Consider the following 19,941-nt stretch of genomic DNA (forward strand, 5'->3'; position numbering starts at 1 on the left):
TCTGGAGGGGTCAGTGGCATATCAGGTCTTTTGGAGAAGGGGATAGGACAGCTGCAGATCAGGGCTTTAGGGAAAGAAAGGAGAAGGGGCAGCAATGAATCAGGGCTTTGGGCAATTGAAAGGAGTAGGGAGGTGGCCGATTGACCAGGCTGTGGTGGGAAGAAGGGAGGGAGGAGAAAAGAGGTGGCGTAATCAGGCCTGAGGCAGAATCAACCACGGCCTGTGCAGGTACAGAAATACAAGAGAGTTTGGAGGGAAACAAAGTGAGATGAGGTGGGAGAAAAGGTGGTGAAGGGCAGAAAGAAAATGAAAGAAGATGTTAATAGCTGATGAAAGGGGAGGAGGACAAAGGTTTTAAGGTTTAAGGTTTATTGTCATTTATATACCGTTGTCTCAGCATAGCCTTCACAGCGGTTAACATTTCAGTAAAATGCATAAAAGCAATGAAATTACAATCATATTATAAAAGAATTAACAGCTAAAATAATTAAAAGATCAGACATTACAAAACACTATGGGGCGGATTTTCAGAGCCCTGCTCGCCTAAATATTCATAGTTACTATGAATGTATGTATGTATGTAAGATAAAGTACTATTTACCGGTATTTGGAATAGTTGAGAAAGAGGCCGCTCTGGATTATGAAATTTCCAGAAAATGGGAGATTTCACATAAAAGTATTTCAGATTATGTGAACCCAACCAATTTTGGAGAAGAAACCTTTTCTGAATAATGGATCTTAGGAAGCCAACAAAGTTTCAGATAATAATGTTTTTACAGATAATGGATCAGGGGACTACAGGGGGTTTTTGTTTTCCTAGATAATGTGAGCTTCTAGTAAATGGATATTTGAACAAACGGTCTAGAAGTTCATCCTAGATGCTGGATATCTAGTGTTATGTCATTCCATGTATGTCTAGCTTATACTGAACATAAAGCATCTGCTTGAAATCGTTCAGGTCACTTTTCACATAACTTCACATGATGCTCAACTCATTGCTATAAGAAGCCCTGGTCAGAGCTCCCTACAAGCATCAAAACAGTAATACTAAAACAACATCCCAGAATTAGTGCCTGCTGCTTACATACAAAAATAAGATTACAAAATATTAGAAAACTTTTCTCACCTCCCATAGTTTTCTGTTTGCAACTTACCTACAGACAGCGCACACAAAACAATGGGGGTGATAGGTTTTGCCCAGTGCTGAAACCACTTCCCCCTCAATGAAGGTATCGCAACTGAAGCACCGAGTGCCATAAAGTCTCTGATAATCCAAAGTACAAATGTAATCTCCTTGTCGCACGAAAAATCCTCCTTGGGCCAAATCACAGCCACACACTAGAAAAGTAAAAAAAAAAAAAAAAAAAAAAAAAAAAAAGAAATGACAGAAGAAAATGCAAAGTTAAAGTGAGCAGAATCTCAAACTCAACATAAAAAAAAATTCAGTTATTTATGTATGATTATATCCAGCTATTTAGCAAAGCACAAATCATCAACTTTGATGACATGATTATGGTTACCACCAGTGTCCACATTTATTGATTCACTTTGCTGAAAATATTTTTGCAGGTGGAGTGAGGACATTTAGCTATTATGGCAGTGCTATATAACACTAACTATGGGGCCGATGCAAAAAAAAAGCACGGAAAGCATGTGCCATGCCCTATAATTAGGGGGTCGCGGTTACTGGCGGTCTGCCAGTTATGAACACCGACGCCGATAAATTCGGCATCTGTTTTCATAACTGAAGTCCGCCAGTTATGAAAATCGACGCCGAGTTTATTGGCATCGCTTTTCATAACGCAGCCGGCCAGTTATGAAAACTGACGTCGAGTATATCGGCGTTGGTCTTCTTAATGCGGCCGGCTGAGTTTTTGTTTTTTTTTTTACTTTTAAAAGAAGTACAGAAAAGCAGTTTTTTCTGCTTTTCTGTACTTCTTTTCAATGCGCTCAGCTATTAACGCCTACTCCAGGCAGGCATTAACAGCTGAGCGATAAATGTGCGTCTGAGACGCACATTTATTTTTTTGCATTTGGAGTGAATGGGTAATAGCCTCATTCACAAGCATTTGCATGTGATGAGCGCTATCCCATTCACTCCGCGTTGGACGCGCGTTAAATAGGCGCTAATCCCCTTACTGCATTAGGGGGTGGATTAGCGCCTATTTAACCCGTGTTCAACTGCGGGTTATACAGTGCGCTCGGCTGAGCGCACTGTATTGCATCGGCCCCTATATGCTTCCAGAACTGCATAAACCCTTGTCATGACATCTGAAGAAGGGACCTTTAAGGTCTCAAAGGGTAATATACTGCAACCTCTTTTGTTCATCCAATAACACACACAACAACCTACAAAGATTCCAATTTTCTTTGGGACCAGTCTGGCTACTCAAACTCTGCAATTATAAAAAGCAGATGCTAATGAACAATGAGCAGCTCTGGTTCTTATATCTCCTATTCAACAGACACAAGAACATGGGTGAAAAACACTGATTTTTTTGAGAGAATTGAAGGCATCAAGGGAAATTTCATGCTGTTGTTCCAAATGACCACATCTCATATTTGCAGCTTGCTAAAGGATAATGGACAATTTCACTCAAGATCTGAATATTTTGTGGCGTGAACTAAAATGTAGAATTCATATTTAGTACATTTATTCCTAAATGTGAATAAGTGAGTTAATGTCATAAGTAAGTGATAAGTAAGTTATAGGTTTAGAGAATTATCTAACCTAATCTTGCACTTATATCTAGGGATGTGCATTTGTTTAAACAAAACTGCATAACACGACAAATAAGGCAAATTCATTTCATTCGGGGCACCCAAATAAAACAAACCTTATTTGTTTGTTTTGTTTAAAAAAAAATGCATCAGGCCTAAGTCTAGGCCCAAAGCCAGAGCCTCGCCTAGAACATAAGCTGAGGCCCAAAGCAGGGGCTGCGGCCTATGCCCTAGGTGAGGCCCTGGCTTTGGGCCTAGCCGAGGCACCGGCGTCACGCTTGGGCCTAGGCCAAGGCCCAAAACAGAGATGTGCATTTATTTAAAATGAAACTGCAAAACGCAATGAATAAGGCTAATTTGCTTCATTTGAGGGGGCCACAAAAAGAATCCCCCCCCCCCAAATGAAACAACCCTTATTTGTTCATTTCATTTTTTAAAAAATGCATCTGGCCTAAATCTAGGCCTGAAGCCGGGGCTTTGCCTAGAACATAAGCTGAGGTCCAAATCAAGCACCACGGTCTACGCCCTAGGCGAGATCCTGGCTTTGAACCTAGCCCAAGGTGCTGGCATCACACTTGGGCCTAGGTCGAGTCCCAAAGCAGAGACCGTGGCCTAGGCCCAAGCATGATGCTGGGGTCTCGGCGAAGACATGGGCCAAAGCTGGGGCCTCAGCCGAGATCCCCAAAATTAAGGGAGGGGAACTTATCCCACCTTTTCATTCCATGAGATTGTGCAAAGTCAGACTGATGCACTATCGTGCTGAGCCCAGCGCACAGGTTAATGAGCACTTGGATGCGTGTTTTGGATGTGTGTCCATAACCCCTTATAATAAGGGGATTAGTGTATCCAAAATGCGTGTCGAAACCAACACATAGCTAATAGCGCTCATCACATGTAAATTCATGTTGATGAGAATATTAGCTATTACCCACTTATGTAAAAATTAAATGTGCGCCTGACATGCACATTTTTACTCTCAAAAATTAAATTCTGCCCCAAGTAGCCGTTAAGTCTTGAGGAGCTCCTAAAGTTAACAGAAAAGTGGAGTGGGGACGAGCATCTGAATGCGGAGCAGAAGCTTCTTTAGCCGCAGTGCATGTCCAATGCGATGTCTGAGTTGGAGGTCCAATAAACATATCGCATTAACAAGATTATGAATTGCGAATAAAATAAAAAGAATCATTGCTACAGCGGATTACACTTGGATTAACAAGAATACAGTTGCTTCAACCTGAGTCCAAATATACTTGAGCCACTGAGGCAGCCGTGGGCTTTAAGAATATATACGTCTCCACTTCAATAAAGTTTTGAAAAAGACCATGGCGTCTAATCCTTGTTTTTCTTCCTGACGGCTTTCTTAGACTGCCTGCCTTCGTGCTTTTTGGGACTTTTCCTTTTAAGGACTATGTCTTTTTCCCCTTGCTGGCAATCAGGTTAGGAAAATGGAAGCTCAATTAACTAACCCATTGCTATCCACAGGTTAGGAAAATTGATGCTCGTAAAATTGAACGTCCATTTTCCTAACCTGCTCATAGCCACTTCTCTTTGGCGCACGATTCTGGGAAGTGCTAGGGATGCACAATTTACCCTAGCGCCTCCTTTTTATGCAGTGGCTCATTTGCTACTGCATTGCGCACCTGGGAGAGGTGGATGGGTGTGCATTAGAAAAGCAGGCACCCAGTTTGGGCACCCAGTTTTAGCACATCTGTATTGCATTGACCTGAGTGTCTTACAACATGCTGAAATACAATTCATAAATACAGGTTTTAAATAAACATACTTTATCACAATTCATACATACATACATACAATTTGAAGAGAACAGTATGTTAAAAACTTTCAACTAAATTCATTAAACATGTAAACATTTTGTAAACTATATAGGAGTCCAATACATAAGTTTTAAAAATCAATAAAACCCCTGAATACCCAACTAAATCTCACTCCCTGTGCACTCTAGGGAATGGGACCTACTATACAAACAAAATGCAAAAAGTAAATTACCAGGACAAGGTGGAAACATCAGTGGCCTGGATAAACAGGAACAGCTCACAAGATACCCTGACGTCTTGGACACCCCACCAAACTATACTTCCTCCTTAAAAGGACATTAATCGCCCAAATGCCCCCAAATTGCTACTACAAGGGTGACTTCTTTTGGAGATGCCCCAGCTCTGCCGCAGGCTATTAATGGAGCTCAGTGCTGTATGAAGATCTCCAAAGCCAGATCATTGTGTTTGCACAGGTCCATTACTTATTTTCATTAATGCACCTTCCACCAGTCATAATTTTTCCCTCAGTTTATTTATTTTTATTTATTTGTTTAACATTTTTCTATACCGACATTCGCACGAGACATCACATCGGTTTCCAGACAACAAGAAAATTCAGCCAACCGGGCTTTACATTGTAACTGATATTATAACAGTTGTGTGCAAAGGTTTATGCAGCCTGGTCAAATTGTATGCTTAATGGATCTGACTGAACAGAAGCTAAAACAACCATCGCTCTTCTCAGAAGGGATTGCTACGTTTTCCTTCTCCCTCTGTTATTAGAAATAGATTGTACCAGAGAAAATTCCTTTTTCTTTTCCTACCAAGCCTCACCTCTTGCGGAAATGTTTCCCTCTGGACATTCGAGCAATACTCAATTTTTTGAAATTCCGGAAAGCAGTGAAGACTTGGTTTTTAATCAGGCATATAATAACAACTAATGTGGCAGATTTGTCTTGTCCAAATGCCCGGGCGTTGTATTTTGTACTTTGGTATACAACGGAGAGAGTGCGGCCACAGAAAGCTTGGCGAGCGCCCCGGCTCCGGAGCAGGTTAGTGCTGCCACTGCTTACTTTCCAGCTGCTTGCCAGGGATGTGACTTGGCTTGGTATCCTCCAATAAGGCCGAGCAGGAAAGGGTGATGATGAAGAATGGCGAACCTCATAACAGTGATGAGATGCACCCATATTCATCACTGCCTTTATTAACACAGACCTTTAATCTCATCGCCGTTATGAGGTTCGCCGTTCTTCATCATTGCTTTTATTAAGCTGCGCCTTTGTTTGTGGCGCTCTTTTACTGAAGCCCTTTTGATCTTCGCCCTTTCCTGCTCGCCCTTATTGGAGGATACCTCTTGAAACAAGAGCTTGTGTGGTTCTTCTATTTTCTTGTTTTCTTCATGAAACTACTAATATAACGAATTCCATTAGTAGCTTCCTGAAGAAAACAAGAAAAATAGAAGAACCACACAAGCTCTTGTTTCAAGATAAGTGACTTTTTATTTGCATTAAAAAGTATTAAAAAAAAGGAGATAGAATTTATGGACCGATGATTATACATAAAGCAATGAAGGTATGTAAATGCCGGTAGAGCTTAGTATGATGGTCCTTCTATGATTTTACAAAGATCTGAGTTTGCCTGAATCCTACAGACCCATATCACTCCTTAATCAAGATAGAAAAATTTTGACTGCTGCTTTGGCGCAAAGGTTAAATGGAGTGATACAGAGCTTGATTTCTCCAGATCAGCTGGGATTTATTAAGAGGCGACTCTCTGTTTCCAATATGATCAAGGCAATACTTGCCCTATACTTATCCAAGGGAGATAGAAAAAATGGAATGCTAGTCATTCTAGACGCTGATAAAGCGTTTGATAGGGTGGAATGTTTGGGTACTGCAGAAATATAATATAATTTTGGGTTAACTTTTTTAGATTGGATCAAATTGATTTATAATCAGCCAATGGTGCACATTTGGGATAATGGAGCCTTATCCAAATAATTTATGCTGGGTCGAGATACACGACAATGTTGTCATTTGTCCCTACTTTTATTTTTTTTATCATTAGAACCTTTGGCAATCAAGCTCTGTAATTTGGGGACTTTTGACAGCATATGAGTGGGCAAACAGATACTCAAATTAAGTTTATTTTCTTTTTGGGGGGGTGATCCTGGACATAGTTTATTTCCTATTATGGGAAAATTTAACTCATTTGGAGCATCCTCAAATCTCACAGCAATTACAGTAAATCTCATGCTTTTCCTTTAGATCTATCTTTGTGGGACAGATGGGTTAGACCTTTTCCATTACTTGGGTAGAAACCTCTTTAAAATATCTTGGCATCCTGCTGATTTATTCAGTGGACACTTTGTATTCTTCCAGTTTTGGCTCTTCCAATTTTTGGGACCCTTTTGTGTCGTAGGTGATGCTTAACTTTGTCGTTTCTGGGTCGCTACACCTTGGTTAAGATTGCAATATTCCCAAAAATTGTATATTGTCTACAGATGCTAACATTATGGATCAAAAACTCAGATGTTTCTAAATGCCATTCTTTAATTTCTTCCTTTATTTGGCATGGTAAAAGAATTTGTCTTGGTTTTAACACGTTACAAAATAACAAAGCATGGGGTGGCTTAGCTTTACCTGATTTGAGAATATATAATGTTTCATATTTACTTCAATTTATTCAAGAATGGGTTTCATTTTAATAATAAATATGACCCAGAGGATTTGCTGAAGGAATGTTTCTCTCCATATAACCCTACAAATTTGTTGCACATTTCAGGGGGTAAATTGGTTGCATTACACTGTGCTAATGTTTGGTTCAGAGAGTTGAAGAAAACCTGGACATGGTGGCGTGGCAGTTTGGGTAGAGATTCTTCGCTTATATCGTTCTTATCCTTCAGAGGCAAAGTTTAATTTCCTGCTGGTTTTAACTCTGCCATTTCTTTTGATTTGGGAAGATGGGAACTTTTTAGCCTATGGCAGTTAGTTGACTCTGAATGGAACTCCATTTTCTCTTTTCAACAACTTCAGGAGCAATGGTCCCTTCTAACTTCCCATTATTTTGTCTGTTTGCAGGCACGTCATTAATGTTTGTCTCTGGGCAAGAATTGTATTGATCAGCTTTCTTTCTTGGAAGAAGAAGAAGAATCCTTTTTTGATGCTATTCCCAAGTACAATCGAGCGTCCACATGGGTAATGATGCTTAAAAATATTCTAGAGATGCCTTATTTGAACTCACTGGCCATGAAATGGGGTAATCATTTGGAAATACTCCGTTATCTGTAATGCCTTTTTGTTAATTTATAAATATTTATCATCAGCCAATATGAGAGACACTCAGTTTTAGATATTCCATTAAAGGTACATAACAAGAGTGGCGGGAGTCCAGAAAAAGCTTTGGGATAATGAAGCTTGCTTAAAGTGTAGTGTGCAAAGAGGTACCTTGTGTCATATGTTTATTGAAGTCATAAACTGAAATCTTTCTGGAGTAAGGTTTGTGCCTTTCTAGAAAAGATATTGGAATGTAATATTGTTTAGCAGGGTAAATTAATACACCTACACTTATATGAAAAAGTTCTGAAATTGCCAAGCAGGGAGTCAAAGTTTTTGTCAATATCTTTTTTGCTGGCCAAGAAAACTATTCTTATGTCTTGGAATGGGTAGAATTTCCCTGTATTTAGGACATGGATAGCATTAATGTAACAAATTGTCCTGTTTGAATTGCAGCGGAAGAAAGAGACTAATCCTCACCCTATGCTATCTTTGAGTAAACTGATCTGAGTAGAAACTCTATAGAGTTTTTGAGGAATCCTCTTCTTTATTTTGAGGTGAATTTTAAAAGCCCAACATGTGCATTAATTAGAGGATTGTCAAAAAAGTTGGGCTTGCACATGCCGAGCAGATTTTAAAAGCCACCGGGATACACGCGTATCTCCCACAGCATGCACATCTCAAAAGTTTTCAAAAAGGGGCGGGAGCAGGGGTGTAGTCTGGGTGGGGCATGGGCATTTTGTGGCGTGAACCTAAGGTGTGCGCATACATACAGATGTGATCCGGTGCACGCCAAGGCCCCCTGCCGTGTAACTTTACTTCTGCTATGGATTATGTATAAGTTAAAAAGAAAGAAAAATAGGCAGATGTGTCAGGTTTTAAATGTCAGAGCTAACTGGGGGGAGTGAAGGCTATTAAACTAGGGTAGTTTGGAGGACCTATCTCTTAACTGGGCGAACTAGGGACGAAGAGGTGAAACTGGGAATAGTGTCGATGCATGCCTCTTTTAAAGTCCCCTGATTTATACAGTAGAAGCAGCATTTAAACACACATGCACACAGCTAGGCTATTTTTATAAAATCCATGCTTATGTGTACATATGTTATAAAATGTCCACGTCCCTAGGTGCCGGCCGACTTATGTGGGCAAATGTGCGCACACCCACCAGGTTGATAATTACCATCTTTGATTTAATGTTGTGAAACCTAGCTAACATGTACCTAGACATAATAAAACAATTACTAAACCAAATGGAGCTTGTGATTAACATCAAAAAAACAGAATTTCTACACTTAGATCGAAAAAATATCGAAATCATTCAAACCCCAATAATACTCAAAAACAACCAGAAAATTGATGTAGCTGAAAAAGTATGGAACCTTGGAATAATAATGGACCCAGAAATCAATCTAAAACAACACATATCTCTAAAAGTAAAATAAGGCTATGCAAAACTCATGATCCTCAGAAAACGAAAACACCTACTAACACCAACTGATTTCAGAACAGTACTTCAGGCGCTGATTTTCTCCAGTACTTACTACTGTAATGCACTTTTACTAGGACTCCCGAATACAACATTAAAGCCTCTTCAAATACTTCAAAACACAGCAGCTAGAATATTAACCGGAAAAAGAAGGAGGGACCACATAACTGAAACACTAGCGGAACTACATTGGCTACCCATTGAGCACAGAATAAAATACAAAGCCTTATGAACCATACATAAACTAATACATGATGAAAAAGCAGACTGGCTAAACACGGCACTACGAGAACACGTCCCACACAGAAACCTTCGCTCAGCAAACAAAGCACTCTTAACCATTCCTTCAGTAAAAACAGCGAGACTGACCCAAGTGAGAGATAGGGCCTTATCTTTAGCAGGCCCCACACTTTGGAACACAATGCCACTAGAGATCAGATTGCAAAGAGATCTCAAAACCTTTAAGAAAAGTTTAAAAACATGGCTTTTTAAACAAGCATTTTTAAAAGAGACCGGAGAATAGAAAATATACAGGAAGAGGCAAAAGAGCACCAGCATACAGCGCTATTCTCAGAAATGTGCATTATAATAGCCTAACAATTCTATTTCACAACAAACATAAGTGTAAAACACAGACAATATGAATTTTACCTGGGAATAGTACCTTTCAGGTACAACTGGTCATTACCTTTATCACTAAACAATTGACTGTCTTATAATGATTTTTGTAACTGAACCTTTTGTGGCACCTGTTAGAATGTACTATAGTACGCACTCACCTACCTTAATTTATGTGCCTACATGTAAACCGTTGCGATGGTATATAACTTAGCGATGGTATAGAAAAGATTTTAAATAAATAAAATAAATAAATAAATAAATAAGCAGTACTGATATATAAGCCAGAGAGTCGAGGTGGATGTGTGAGTGTGTGAATGCTTGTATGTGTGGTTTGGGGGATGTTTATTATAAAAATCGACTTTTGAGACTATATACGTGCCTCCACTTTGTTGGCCCAAAGAAACAGATCGGAAATTGATCCAATATTGCAGTAGCAACCAAAGAAAAAGAAGGATCAATGAACACCAGGAGATCTTTATTACATTCTGTGATCAATAAAGATCTCCTGGTTTCCACTTTGTTGGCTACATTATTGTTATTCTGCTTTATTTTGTTTTCATTAGCTGACTTGTACCAGGTGTTGCATAACCTTTGCCTCTGCCATTGCATCAGCAACCAGACATCTGATAGAAACATGCAATATACTGTTTTAATCAGCATTCAAAATGGAATTAAACATATAATTAATAGTTGGTGTGCCCACCATTAGCTTGCAAAACAGCTTTAAAATGAATGGCGTATGAACACAACAAATAAATTGGTATCATTTTCCAAATTTAATAAGTCCAATTTCAAATTTTGATGCAACATTTCGGTGGAATAATGTCCTTGACCACATTCCTTCATCATTAAACTCTCCACCTCTTCCTTAATAATGGCACCTATGTTTTTGGCAGCATTCAAGTCTGAAGAGTTCCCTAGCCAAACGTTGTTACCCCAAAAATCAATGCCATTTTCTTTAAGCAGCTGTTGCATGGTATTGGCTCATATGCATGGCATCTTATCATAGACAAAAGTAGTTTCAGCTATTACCAAAATATTTTCTGGATCACTCAAAAATGGAATAACATTTTCAGCTAAAAATCATATTACGAAAATAGCCACCAGCCCAAGATTCCTCATGTTCTTTGATTACCCACAATATTTTCTGTTACGGATCAGAAGGTAGACCCTTGTTCCGAGGTAGAGAAAGTGCTACCTAAGAAAGAATCAACCCTCTTAGGTCCCTACCATCGGAGGGCAAGGCCTGGTGAATCAGCAGTTGAACAAAGACTTCACCTTGGAAGCTCGTGGTCCCCCCAGGAGCAGCCTGTAGGGACCTGGGCCACTGGGACTTAGGAGACTCACTGAAGACTGAAGTTAGGTCTGGATGCAGGTGCCTCCTGGAGGTCATGGATTCCAGACAGCTGGCACCTCCAGCAGGTCATAGTCAGACCAGGAATAGAAGCTGAGGAATGGTCAAGAGCCGGTCCAAAGGTTTAATCCAGGAGAGGGGTCGTAAGCTGGTCCAGGAGCAAGTCAGGAGAGTGATCCAAAGCCAGTCCAGGAGCAAACCAGGAGAAGGGCCAGACGGTCCAAGGTCGAGCCAAGAGAAGAACGGAAGCCGGTCCAAAGGCCAAACGCCAAGAATCAGTCCAATGAGGGAGGAGAGATGAAGCAGGACGAAGAGCAAGAACAAGACCAGAAAGCAGAACCAGGAACGCGGAGCTCAGGAATCAACCAACACGGAGCCTCAATACCACGGCAAGGTCTGAGGAGCAGACCTTGCCTTAAATACCAGAGTCGAGGGAGGAGTCACAGGAAGGAGCCACAACAACTTCCTGTCGTGGCCCCTTTAAATAAAATCTTCAGCCGTGCCCAGTGGTAGTAAAATCCTAAATCCATCCCTGTTCTGTCTACAAGTGTGTGAATAAACACAAGATCCAGCGGATCTGTCTGACCTTTTTTTCCCATACTCTCCTTATAAGAGAACTCTTATCCTCCCCAAATGGCTCTTTTCTCTTCCCTTCCTCTAGCTTTGGCTAGACTGTCCTGTACAATGCTTTGCATCTTCAGCTGTTATGCTGCAAAAATCTGTAATAAGGCATCATGCTACCTCACATTCAGGACAGTCCTGGGGGAATTCTGCGCTACTGTGGAGCACAGAGTTTGCGCAGAATTCCCCCCCCCCCTCCTTGTGCAGAAAATGGCAGAGGAGATCCCCAGCATGCCACAAATGGAGCGCGCGAAGATGAAAGCCGCGGTGCACCGTTCGTGGTGAAGATGAAGGCCCCCGTGTGCCACAGGACGCACTCTGCTCACAGCGACAATGAAGGCCCCAGCATGCCGTTCATGGCGAAGATGAAGGCCCCCGTGTGCCGCGAATGGAGTGTCCTCTGCTCATGGTGAAGATGAAGGCCCTGGTGAGCGTGAATGTGTGTGTGAGAGAGGAGAGAGAGAGAGGTATGAGAAAGGGGAGAAGGTGTGAGAGAGGAGAGGAGAGGGGAGGGAGTGTGAGAGAGGGGATGTGAGAGAGGAAAGGGGAGGGGGTGTGGGGAGGGGGATGGGAGGAGGTATGAGAGTGGGGAGGGGTGTGAGAGAGGGGAGAGGGGAGAGGAGGGTGTGTGTGAGAGACGGGAGGGGAGGAGAAGGGAGGGGAGAAGAGGGTGTGTGTGAGAGAGAGAGCGAGAGAGCAGGGGGGTGATCAGCAGGGTGTGAGAGAGCATGGGAGGTGAGCGAGCGGGGGGGGGGGGATGCTTGAGTGTGGGTGCCAGAGAGAGGGAGCCTATATGAGGAGCTTGTGAAGGACTGTGTATGTGTGTAAGAGATTGGGAATGGGTGTGTATGAAAAAGGGATTGTGTGTATGTGAGTGTGCTAGCCTGTGTGAAGGGATTGTGTATGTTTGAGACAGAGCCTGTGTGAAGGGGTGCATGAGAGAGAGACATATGTAGCCTGTGTGAGGGTGTATGTGTGAGAGAGAAAGGGAACTTGTGTGGATGTGTATGCAAGAGAGGGGGGCCCTGTATGAGGGGATGTGTGTGTGTGTGAGAGAGTGAGGGAGCCTGTGTGTGAGAAGAGGGACAGAGGGAGCCTGTGTGAGGGGCAGTACTAAGAACGGGGTCAAACTTTGGGACTGGCGATAGAGTAGAAGGGGTTGAGCCTAGAGGTAGAGAGAAGAGATACTGGCAGGTGGAGGAATTGGGGCCAGAGAGGGCAAAGTGGCCAGGGGAGTAGGGAGAGCGCATGGAAGGGACACTCTTACAGTGAATTTCTAGGGAAAAAAATATTTACAATTCTGCATTTCTAAGTAATAACTTTTTTCTGTATTAATTTAAATTGTAATTACTTAAAGACTGTCATGTAAATTGTGTTATTCTGACCAATATAAAATTTGCAGAATTTTAAGTTTTTGTGTGCAGAATTTTAAATTTTTTTGCGCAGAATTCCCCCCAGGAGTAATTCAGGGTAAAAGCTAAGGCATAGCACCTCGGCCACACCTTCCCTCAGGTGCCTCAGCAGAGATTCTCAGTCTTTCTGACCATTGTAAAGTTCATTCAATTGTAGTTGTCAGATGACCTTCGACCAATGTATTGTAACTGAGTTAAAGCTTGTTTTGTAATCCGCTTTGAGAACACTCATGGGAAAAGGCAGAATGTCAAACGTCTATGAATAAATAAATTTCATAATTATCGCCCTGGGAAAAAGCACCCAGAGGTATGCGCCTGCTTTCTCTGCAGGTACTTTTTCCCTGGGAAATAAAATGCATGGATCTTATTTCCATCCTCCAATCTAAATATGCCTCACAGACAACACAGGTAAAATTACGCACACTGTAGAATAAAGCTCGCTGGATAAAGGACATGCAAGGATTTCAAAGTGAAATCCCCATGTGCACTTCACCAGCCCTGCCATAAACCCACCCTGGTGCCACACACTTTTCCCCTGCAGGGAAAAATCCCTGTGCTGTGGAAAGCACACTCACCTTTCCCCACACGTGGGGAGGGCAATTTTCAAAAGGCTTTTTTTCCCCACGGGGCAATCCCTTTAAAAATTGCCTCCTGCATGTATACCACTCAGCGTTATGTTTGATGGTTAAATATCATACCTCTCTGTCTGCCATACATCCATCAATCTTGTCTCACTCTTACCAACATATGCTACTCATCTATAAAGTTTTATGAAAGTTAAATATGGCTGTGCTGGGAATATAGAACTTTATCTCTGTACAGTGCAGTAAAGTATGAAAGGAATCAAGAACAGCATGTAAGTAACCCAAGGAAGTGCAGCTATGCATGCGTTTGAAATATTATCAGAAGCTATTGCTGGAATTTCTACTGTGCCTTTTTGAATGAAGTAGGGTTGCTTCAATGTTAGTCCTCTTGTGGAAATTGGACAAATACGTTGTAGGTAATAACTTTTAATGTAAATAATTTAATATATTTGTGATTAACTTTCAAGAGCTGTACATCTGTTATCAGGTCAGCACCGAATGAACTACAGATGTCGTTACCCAAATTTACAACAAAATACAGAAGCATATAGAATATAAGTCAAAGAACTGTCCATATTGATGAATTGATGAAGCATTTATGGTCAGCCAAATTCGCTGCACACTTGAACAACAAGACTTGAAATATACAAGCTAATTATAGGTTGCATTAACTTGGTGATACGGTGGTGTTTGTTTTCAAGGCTGTGAAGTGCTATAAAATAAAAGGCTTGAGGGGAGGGGAGTTACGTGTTTGCAGCGGGGTGAAAACCCAGGGACAGATGAGTTTACAGCTAGAAAAGGAACACGTTCCATCCTCTGGTTCAGACTGAAAGGAAAAAAGGGCTATAGTTGTTGATCTTCACAATGTTGCTTCTCTGGATAGGATGGGAATGGGGTGACAGAGGGGATTGTGGTCAGCAAGAATCTGCATTAGGGGTATGGGTTCCAGCAGCTCCCCAATGTGGCAGCCTGCACAGTAAGGGCATAGGCAGGGATGGGGAGAAACCTACAGCTCTCTACAGATCATTGGAACAATTGTGATACCCCTACTCTTCATAAAAATCACTCCCCTTTAAGTGATTGCTGATCTTTGCTGTTGTACAAATATCTTGAATTTTAACAATTTGGAAAAGTACACTTTTTCTTGTAGCAGTATTCATAAATATAAGCCAATAATCTTCTACAAAAAGTCTTAGGATCTCTGAGGATGAATCCTAAGCACTAGAGGTCCTTTTAAGTTGGCAATTGATGGCTCCTATTCTCTTAGGTACTAGCCGTTAAGCCCGTAACAACGGGCTACATTAAAAAAAAAATTTCAGTCCATTTCCTTCCCACTCCCTCCCCTCTTCCTCTTCCTCCCTCCCCTCTTCCCCCACCCCCCCTTCCTCCCCCCCTCACTCTCTCCTCCCCTTCCCCTCACTCTCTCCTCCCCTCCTCCCCCCCTTCCCCTCACTCTCTCTCCTCCCCCTCCCTCCCTCCCCTTCCCTCACTCTCTCCTCCCCCCTCTTCCCCCTCCCCTTCTCCCCTCTCCCCTTCCTCAATCTCCCCCCTTCCTCCCCCTCATTCTCTCCTCCCTTCCTCTCACTCTCTCCTCCCCTCCTCCCCCTCTCTCCTCCCCTCCCCTTCCCCTCACTCTCTCCTCCCCCTCCCTCCCCTTCACTCTCTCCTCCCCCTCCCCTTCCCCTCACTCTCCCCTCCCCCTCCCCCTCCCCCTCCCCCTCACTCTCTCCTCCCCCCTCCTCTTCCCTTCCCCTCACTCTCTCCTCCCCTCACTCTCTCCTCCCTCTCCTCAGTCACTCCCCCTCTCTCAATCCCCTCCCCTTTCAGATCATCCACAACCGGCAGACGGAACATCTCCGGGGGGGGGGGGTCCCTCCCGCGCGCGCGGCGCCGCTACTGCTCCTCCCTCTCCTGCTCCTCGCCACCGCCGCTCCTGCGGCCCCAGCGCCATTTTTTTTCGTCGCTGCCACCACCGCTACTGCTCCTCCCGCTCCTGCTTCTCGCCGCCGCCGCTGCTCCTGCTCCTCGCCGCCGCTCCTGTGGCCCCAGCGCCATTTTTTTTTTTCGGGCACGCTCGGCTCTGACCGACGTGCTCGCCCGCGCATGCGCGGTAGAGCTGCTCTCTACTGCGCATTTGCGGGCCGTCGGTCAGAGCCCATTTATAAGGTAGATTCCCATGTTCCTTTTCTTCTTCATTCATTCTTCTTCATTCTCCATCTGTTCTCCTTTCTTCTCTTTCTGTTGGGATCCACAATAGGTACCAGGGATGTGCATTCATTTAAAATGAAATAGACAATGGAACCACAAAATGATAGAAAAAAAACTCTGAATTTGTATTTTTTAAATTTCGAGACCACTAAGAAAATGACAGATGGGAATCATATAGATGTTAAACAGAGTTGCTGATAGTGAAGATCCCTGTGGGACTCCAGTATCCAGTTCAATTTTTTTCTGAAATTGTGTTATTGATTTTTATCTGAAAGAACCGATTGGTGATGTATGATTCGAACTACTTAAGAGTGTTTTCTGTTAGCCCAATTTCTCCAAGTCTGTCTAAAAGGATGGAATGGTTCACTGTATCAAAAGCTGCTGACAGATCTAACAGTAGTAACAGGTAGTTTTGTCCACTGTCAAATCCTCTCAAAATGGTATATTTTAAAGCAAGCAGAAGTGTCTCCGTAGTGTAATGCTTTTTGTAATTGCCAGGTTCTTGTGGCCTGGTTTGGTCTCTGTTGGAAACAGGATGCTGGGCTTGATAGACCCTTGGTCTGACCCAGCATAGCAATTTCTTATGTTCTTATGCATAGGATATAAAATGTTCCAAGAGTTGTTTTTGCATTACTTTTTCTGTTAGTTTTGCTAAAAAAGAGAGACTGGATATCGGTCTGAAGTTATTGAGTACTAAGGGATCCAGTGTAGGTTTTTTAAAAATTGCTTTGACTATTGCGCTTTTGAGTATTTGAGGATAGTTACCTTCCTGAAGTGATAGATTAATAATTTTAGAGATTGGGGGCGAGACTGCGTCAGCCACAGTCTTCAATGTGGGGATGGGGATATTATCAATGATGTGTGATGCCAGGTTCATATTTATAATGAACTTATTAATTTCAGCAGGAGAAACAATATCAAAATTCACTCATTTGATACAATCTCTGGTGCTTATGTTGATTGAGCAGTTTGTAGAGATGTCTATTCCATTAATTCCATTTACTATCTTTTGCTTAAAAAATTGAGCTAGTTCGTTATATTTAGATTCCAGCAAAGTATTATTATTGTGGTCAGGATTGCTAGTTAGTTTTTTAATAGTCTCAAAAAACGACTTCAGTTCGGTGTTCACTAAAGAAGACCCCGGAGAAGGGCTGTCACTAGATGACAAAGACTGTGGATGGGATAGAGTCGACAACTCCATTTATAGAAGAAAATGTATGGGAAAATCTAGGAAAACTAGAAGAGGACAAAGCCATGGGGCCGGATAAGGTACATCCAAGGATACTGAGGGAGCTCAGAGATGTGCTGGCAGGTCTACTGAAGGACCTGCTCAATAGATCCCTAGAAACAGGAATGGTGCTGCAAGATTGGAGAAGAGCGGTGGTGGTCCCGCTTCACAAGAGTGGGAGAAGAGATGAGGCTGGAAACTACAGGTCAATTAGCTTCACCTCTGTGGTGGGAAAATTAATGGAGACTTTACTGAAGGAAAAGATAGTGAACTATCTACAATCCAGTGGGCTGCTCTGATTGATTTTTTTTGATTGGATGACTACAGAGTTAGATCAGGAAAGAGCGCTAGATGTGATATACTTCAATTTTAGTCCCACATCAGAGACTTAAGAACAAAATGAGAAGCTTGGGAGTGGGTGCTAAGGTAGTAGTGTGGATTGCAAACTGGTTGACTGACAGGAGACAGCGTGAAATGGTAAATGGAACCTTCTCTGAAGAAAGAACAGTAGAGGATGGAAATGAACAGTAGAGGATGGAAATGAACAGTAGAGGATGGAAATGAACAGTAGAGGATGGAAATGAACAGTAGAGGATGGAAATAAAAAAAAGAGCGCATGGGGGTAAGTGGGAGTAACTTGCCGGTGTGGCAGTTGCTACCCTTTATAAATAAGCCTTGATACCGTTAATGTAATTCCATCATTGCTCTCTGCTTCAATGGCAGTGGGAAAAGGAAAACTGGATTCAGTCAGCAACCAATGAGGGCCCCGATTTTTACGGTTTGGGGAACAAATAAACATGGGGGCAAATTGCTGATGAAGCACTTACTACCCTTAATCACTAAAGGCCGGATTTTAAAAGGCCTGCATGGGTAAAAAACGGGGTTTATACACGTGGCCAGTCCACATGCGTAAAACCCGGTACACGCACAAGTGCTGGGCCTCTCCAAAGGGGCGGGGTCTGGGCGGGGAGGGCTGTCCCGGGGAAGCACGCGCCAGCAGCCGGCCAGCGTGCGTAACTTGCAGTAAGTAATAAAACCAAAAAAAAAAAAAAATTAGTAGGTAGGAATCGTTTAAGGGGTAGGGAGGAGAGTGGAAGAGGGAGGAAGTTTAGGTAGGGAGGGTAGGGAAGTTCCCTCCCAGTCCGCTCCTTAATGAGGGGAAGCCCGAATGAGTCAACGCACCTAATTTACTAAAATTCACACACACCCCCGCGCTCACCGCCTGCACATGCGCGTGGATTTTAAAATCTGCACACATATGTGCGTGCGGCCAATGGATATTATAACATATGCGTGCCAGCGTGCGCTTGTTATAAAAACAGCGCTTCCATGTGCTTGCGCTGGGAACGGTGTGCACATGGACGCACACACTGCTTTTAAAGTCTACCCCTAAGCCTGACACTTTTGTTGCCACTTCAACATTGCTCTCTGCTGCCACAGCAATGATTAAAGGAAATTGGATTCACTCAGCATCTGAGGGCCCTGCTGTTTACGGTCTGGGAGAATAAGAATGTGGGTAACCTGCCAAGTGCAGCAGATACTGGCATAAGCTTGCTGGGCAGACTGGGTGGATCATTTGGTCCTTTTCTGCCATCATTTCTATGTTTCTAGCTTCTATGAACTTTATCTGAATAACTTGGACTTTATCCAGTTATGTTCAGCAGAAAGCATAACTGGCTGCATTCTGCTGAATATGTGAATAAAATTCACTGGGTAACTTTTGGTGGATGACTTTACTGCTTGCCTGCTCTCTGAATATATTTATTTATTTATTATTTATTTCACATTTTTCTATACCTCAAATAATCATTATGCCTCTCCTGTGATTGCTGACTGTGTATTTTAGGGAAGAACAAATTAAAATAGACAAAGCTAAGGGAATGTATGTGTCATAAACAGAATGAAATGTATATATTTATATATTATGTCATTGGATAGATTAACAGTTGAAAATAATTTGAGGTTAAGAAATCTAAGGCAGACTAATTTTATCCACAGGCTCTCAATGTCAAGCAAGCACAATTTAAGCAATGAAGCTTAAATGTAAACACATTCAAATAACACCTTTAGAGCAGTAAGAAAAGCCTTGAAGGTTGTTTGAAAACCCCATATTTACTACCCAGGATACTATTGAATTTCACAAGAAATGCTATACTAGAGTACAAATCATTCAATAAATCTTAGAATAATGTCACAGTATAATATTGTATTTAGACTTTTCACAGTACCCCCTAGGCCTGTTTCAGATACTGTACTGTTCAAACATTAAATATCTGGAAACAGAGAAGAGCTATCAATTTTTCTGTTGACTTTTTTTTTAATTTGAATTGTAGCCTATTTTCTTCAGTTATCTTATAGATTGTTAATATACGTTTATGAATATGCTGATGCACTGTACATTACAGCTGAACAGGCTGAAGAGATATACAGGGTGGTGATGACTAAGTGCAACCTCATGGTGAGAGGCCCAAAGACTTTTCGGGAGTTCTGCTGAATGGCCATGGAGTTGCCATCACGACCTTCCAGTTCGGGCATCTTGAGTGGGACTGACTCTGCTCCTAGCAGTGAATCCCGGAGGAGACTGACAGCACTGGAGGGCCTGTATCCATGAGTACCTCTCGAAGCACCTACAGAGGGAGACCTCCTGGACCAGCCATTA

The 19,941-nt window shown here is 42.3% G+C and overlaps 1 protein-coding gene across 1 annotated transcript in view; it reads right to left on the reverse strand.

Moving 5' to 3' along the window:
- ABLIM2 (actin binding LIM protein family member 2) overlaps positions 1-19,941 on the reverse strand; it is a 431,671-nt gene that overhangs the window by 337,024 nt on the left and 74,706 nt on the right. The window contains exon 3 of the mRNA XM_029591702.1: positions 1,155-1,338. Coding sequence (XP_029447562.1) covers positions 1,155-1,338 — 184 coding nt within the window. The remainder of the gene's footprint in view (positions 1-1,154; positions 1,339-19,941) is intronic.

This window comes from Rhinatrema bivittatum, chromosome 1, assembly GCF_901001135.1.
Source record: "Rhinatrema bivittatum chromosome 1, aRhiBiv1.1, whole genome shotgun sequence".
In the NCBI taxonomy this organism is placed as follows: domain Eukaryota; kingdom Metazoa; phylum Chordata; class Amphibia; order Gymnophiona; family Rhinatrematidae; genus Rhinatrema; species Rhinatrema bivittatum.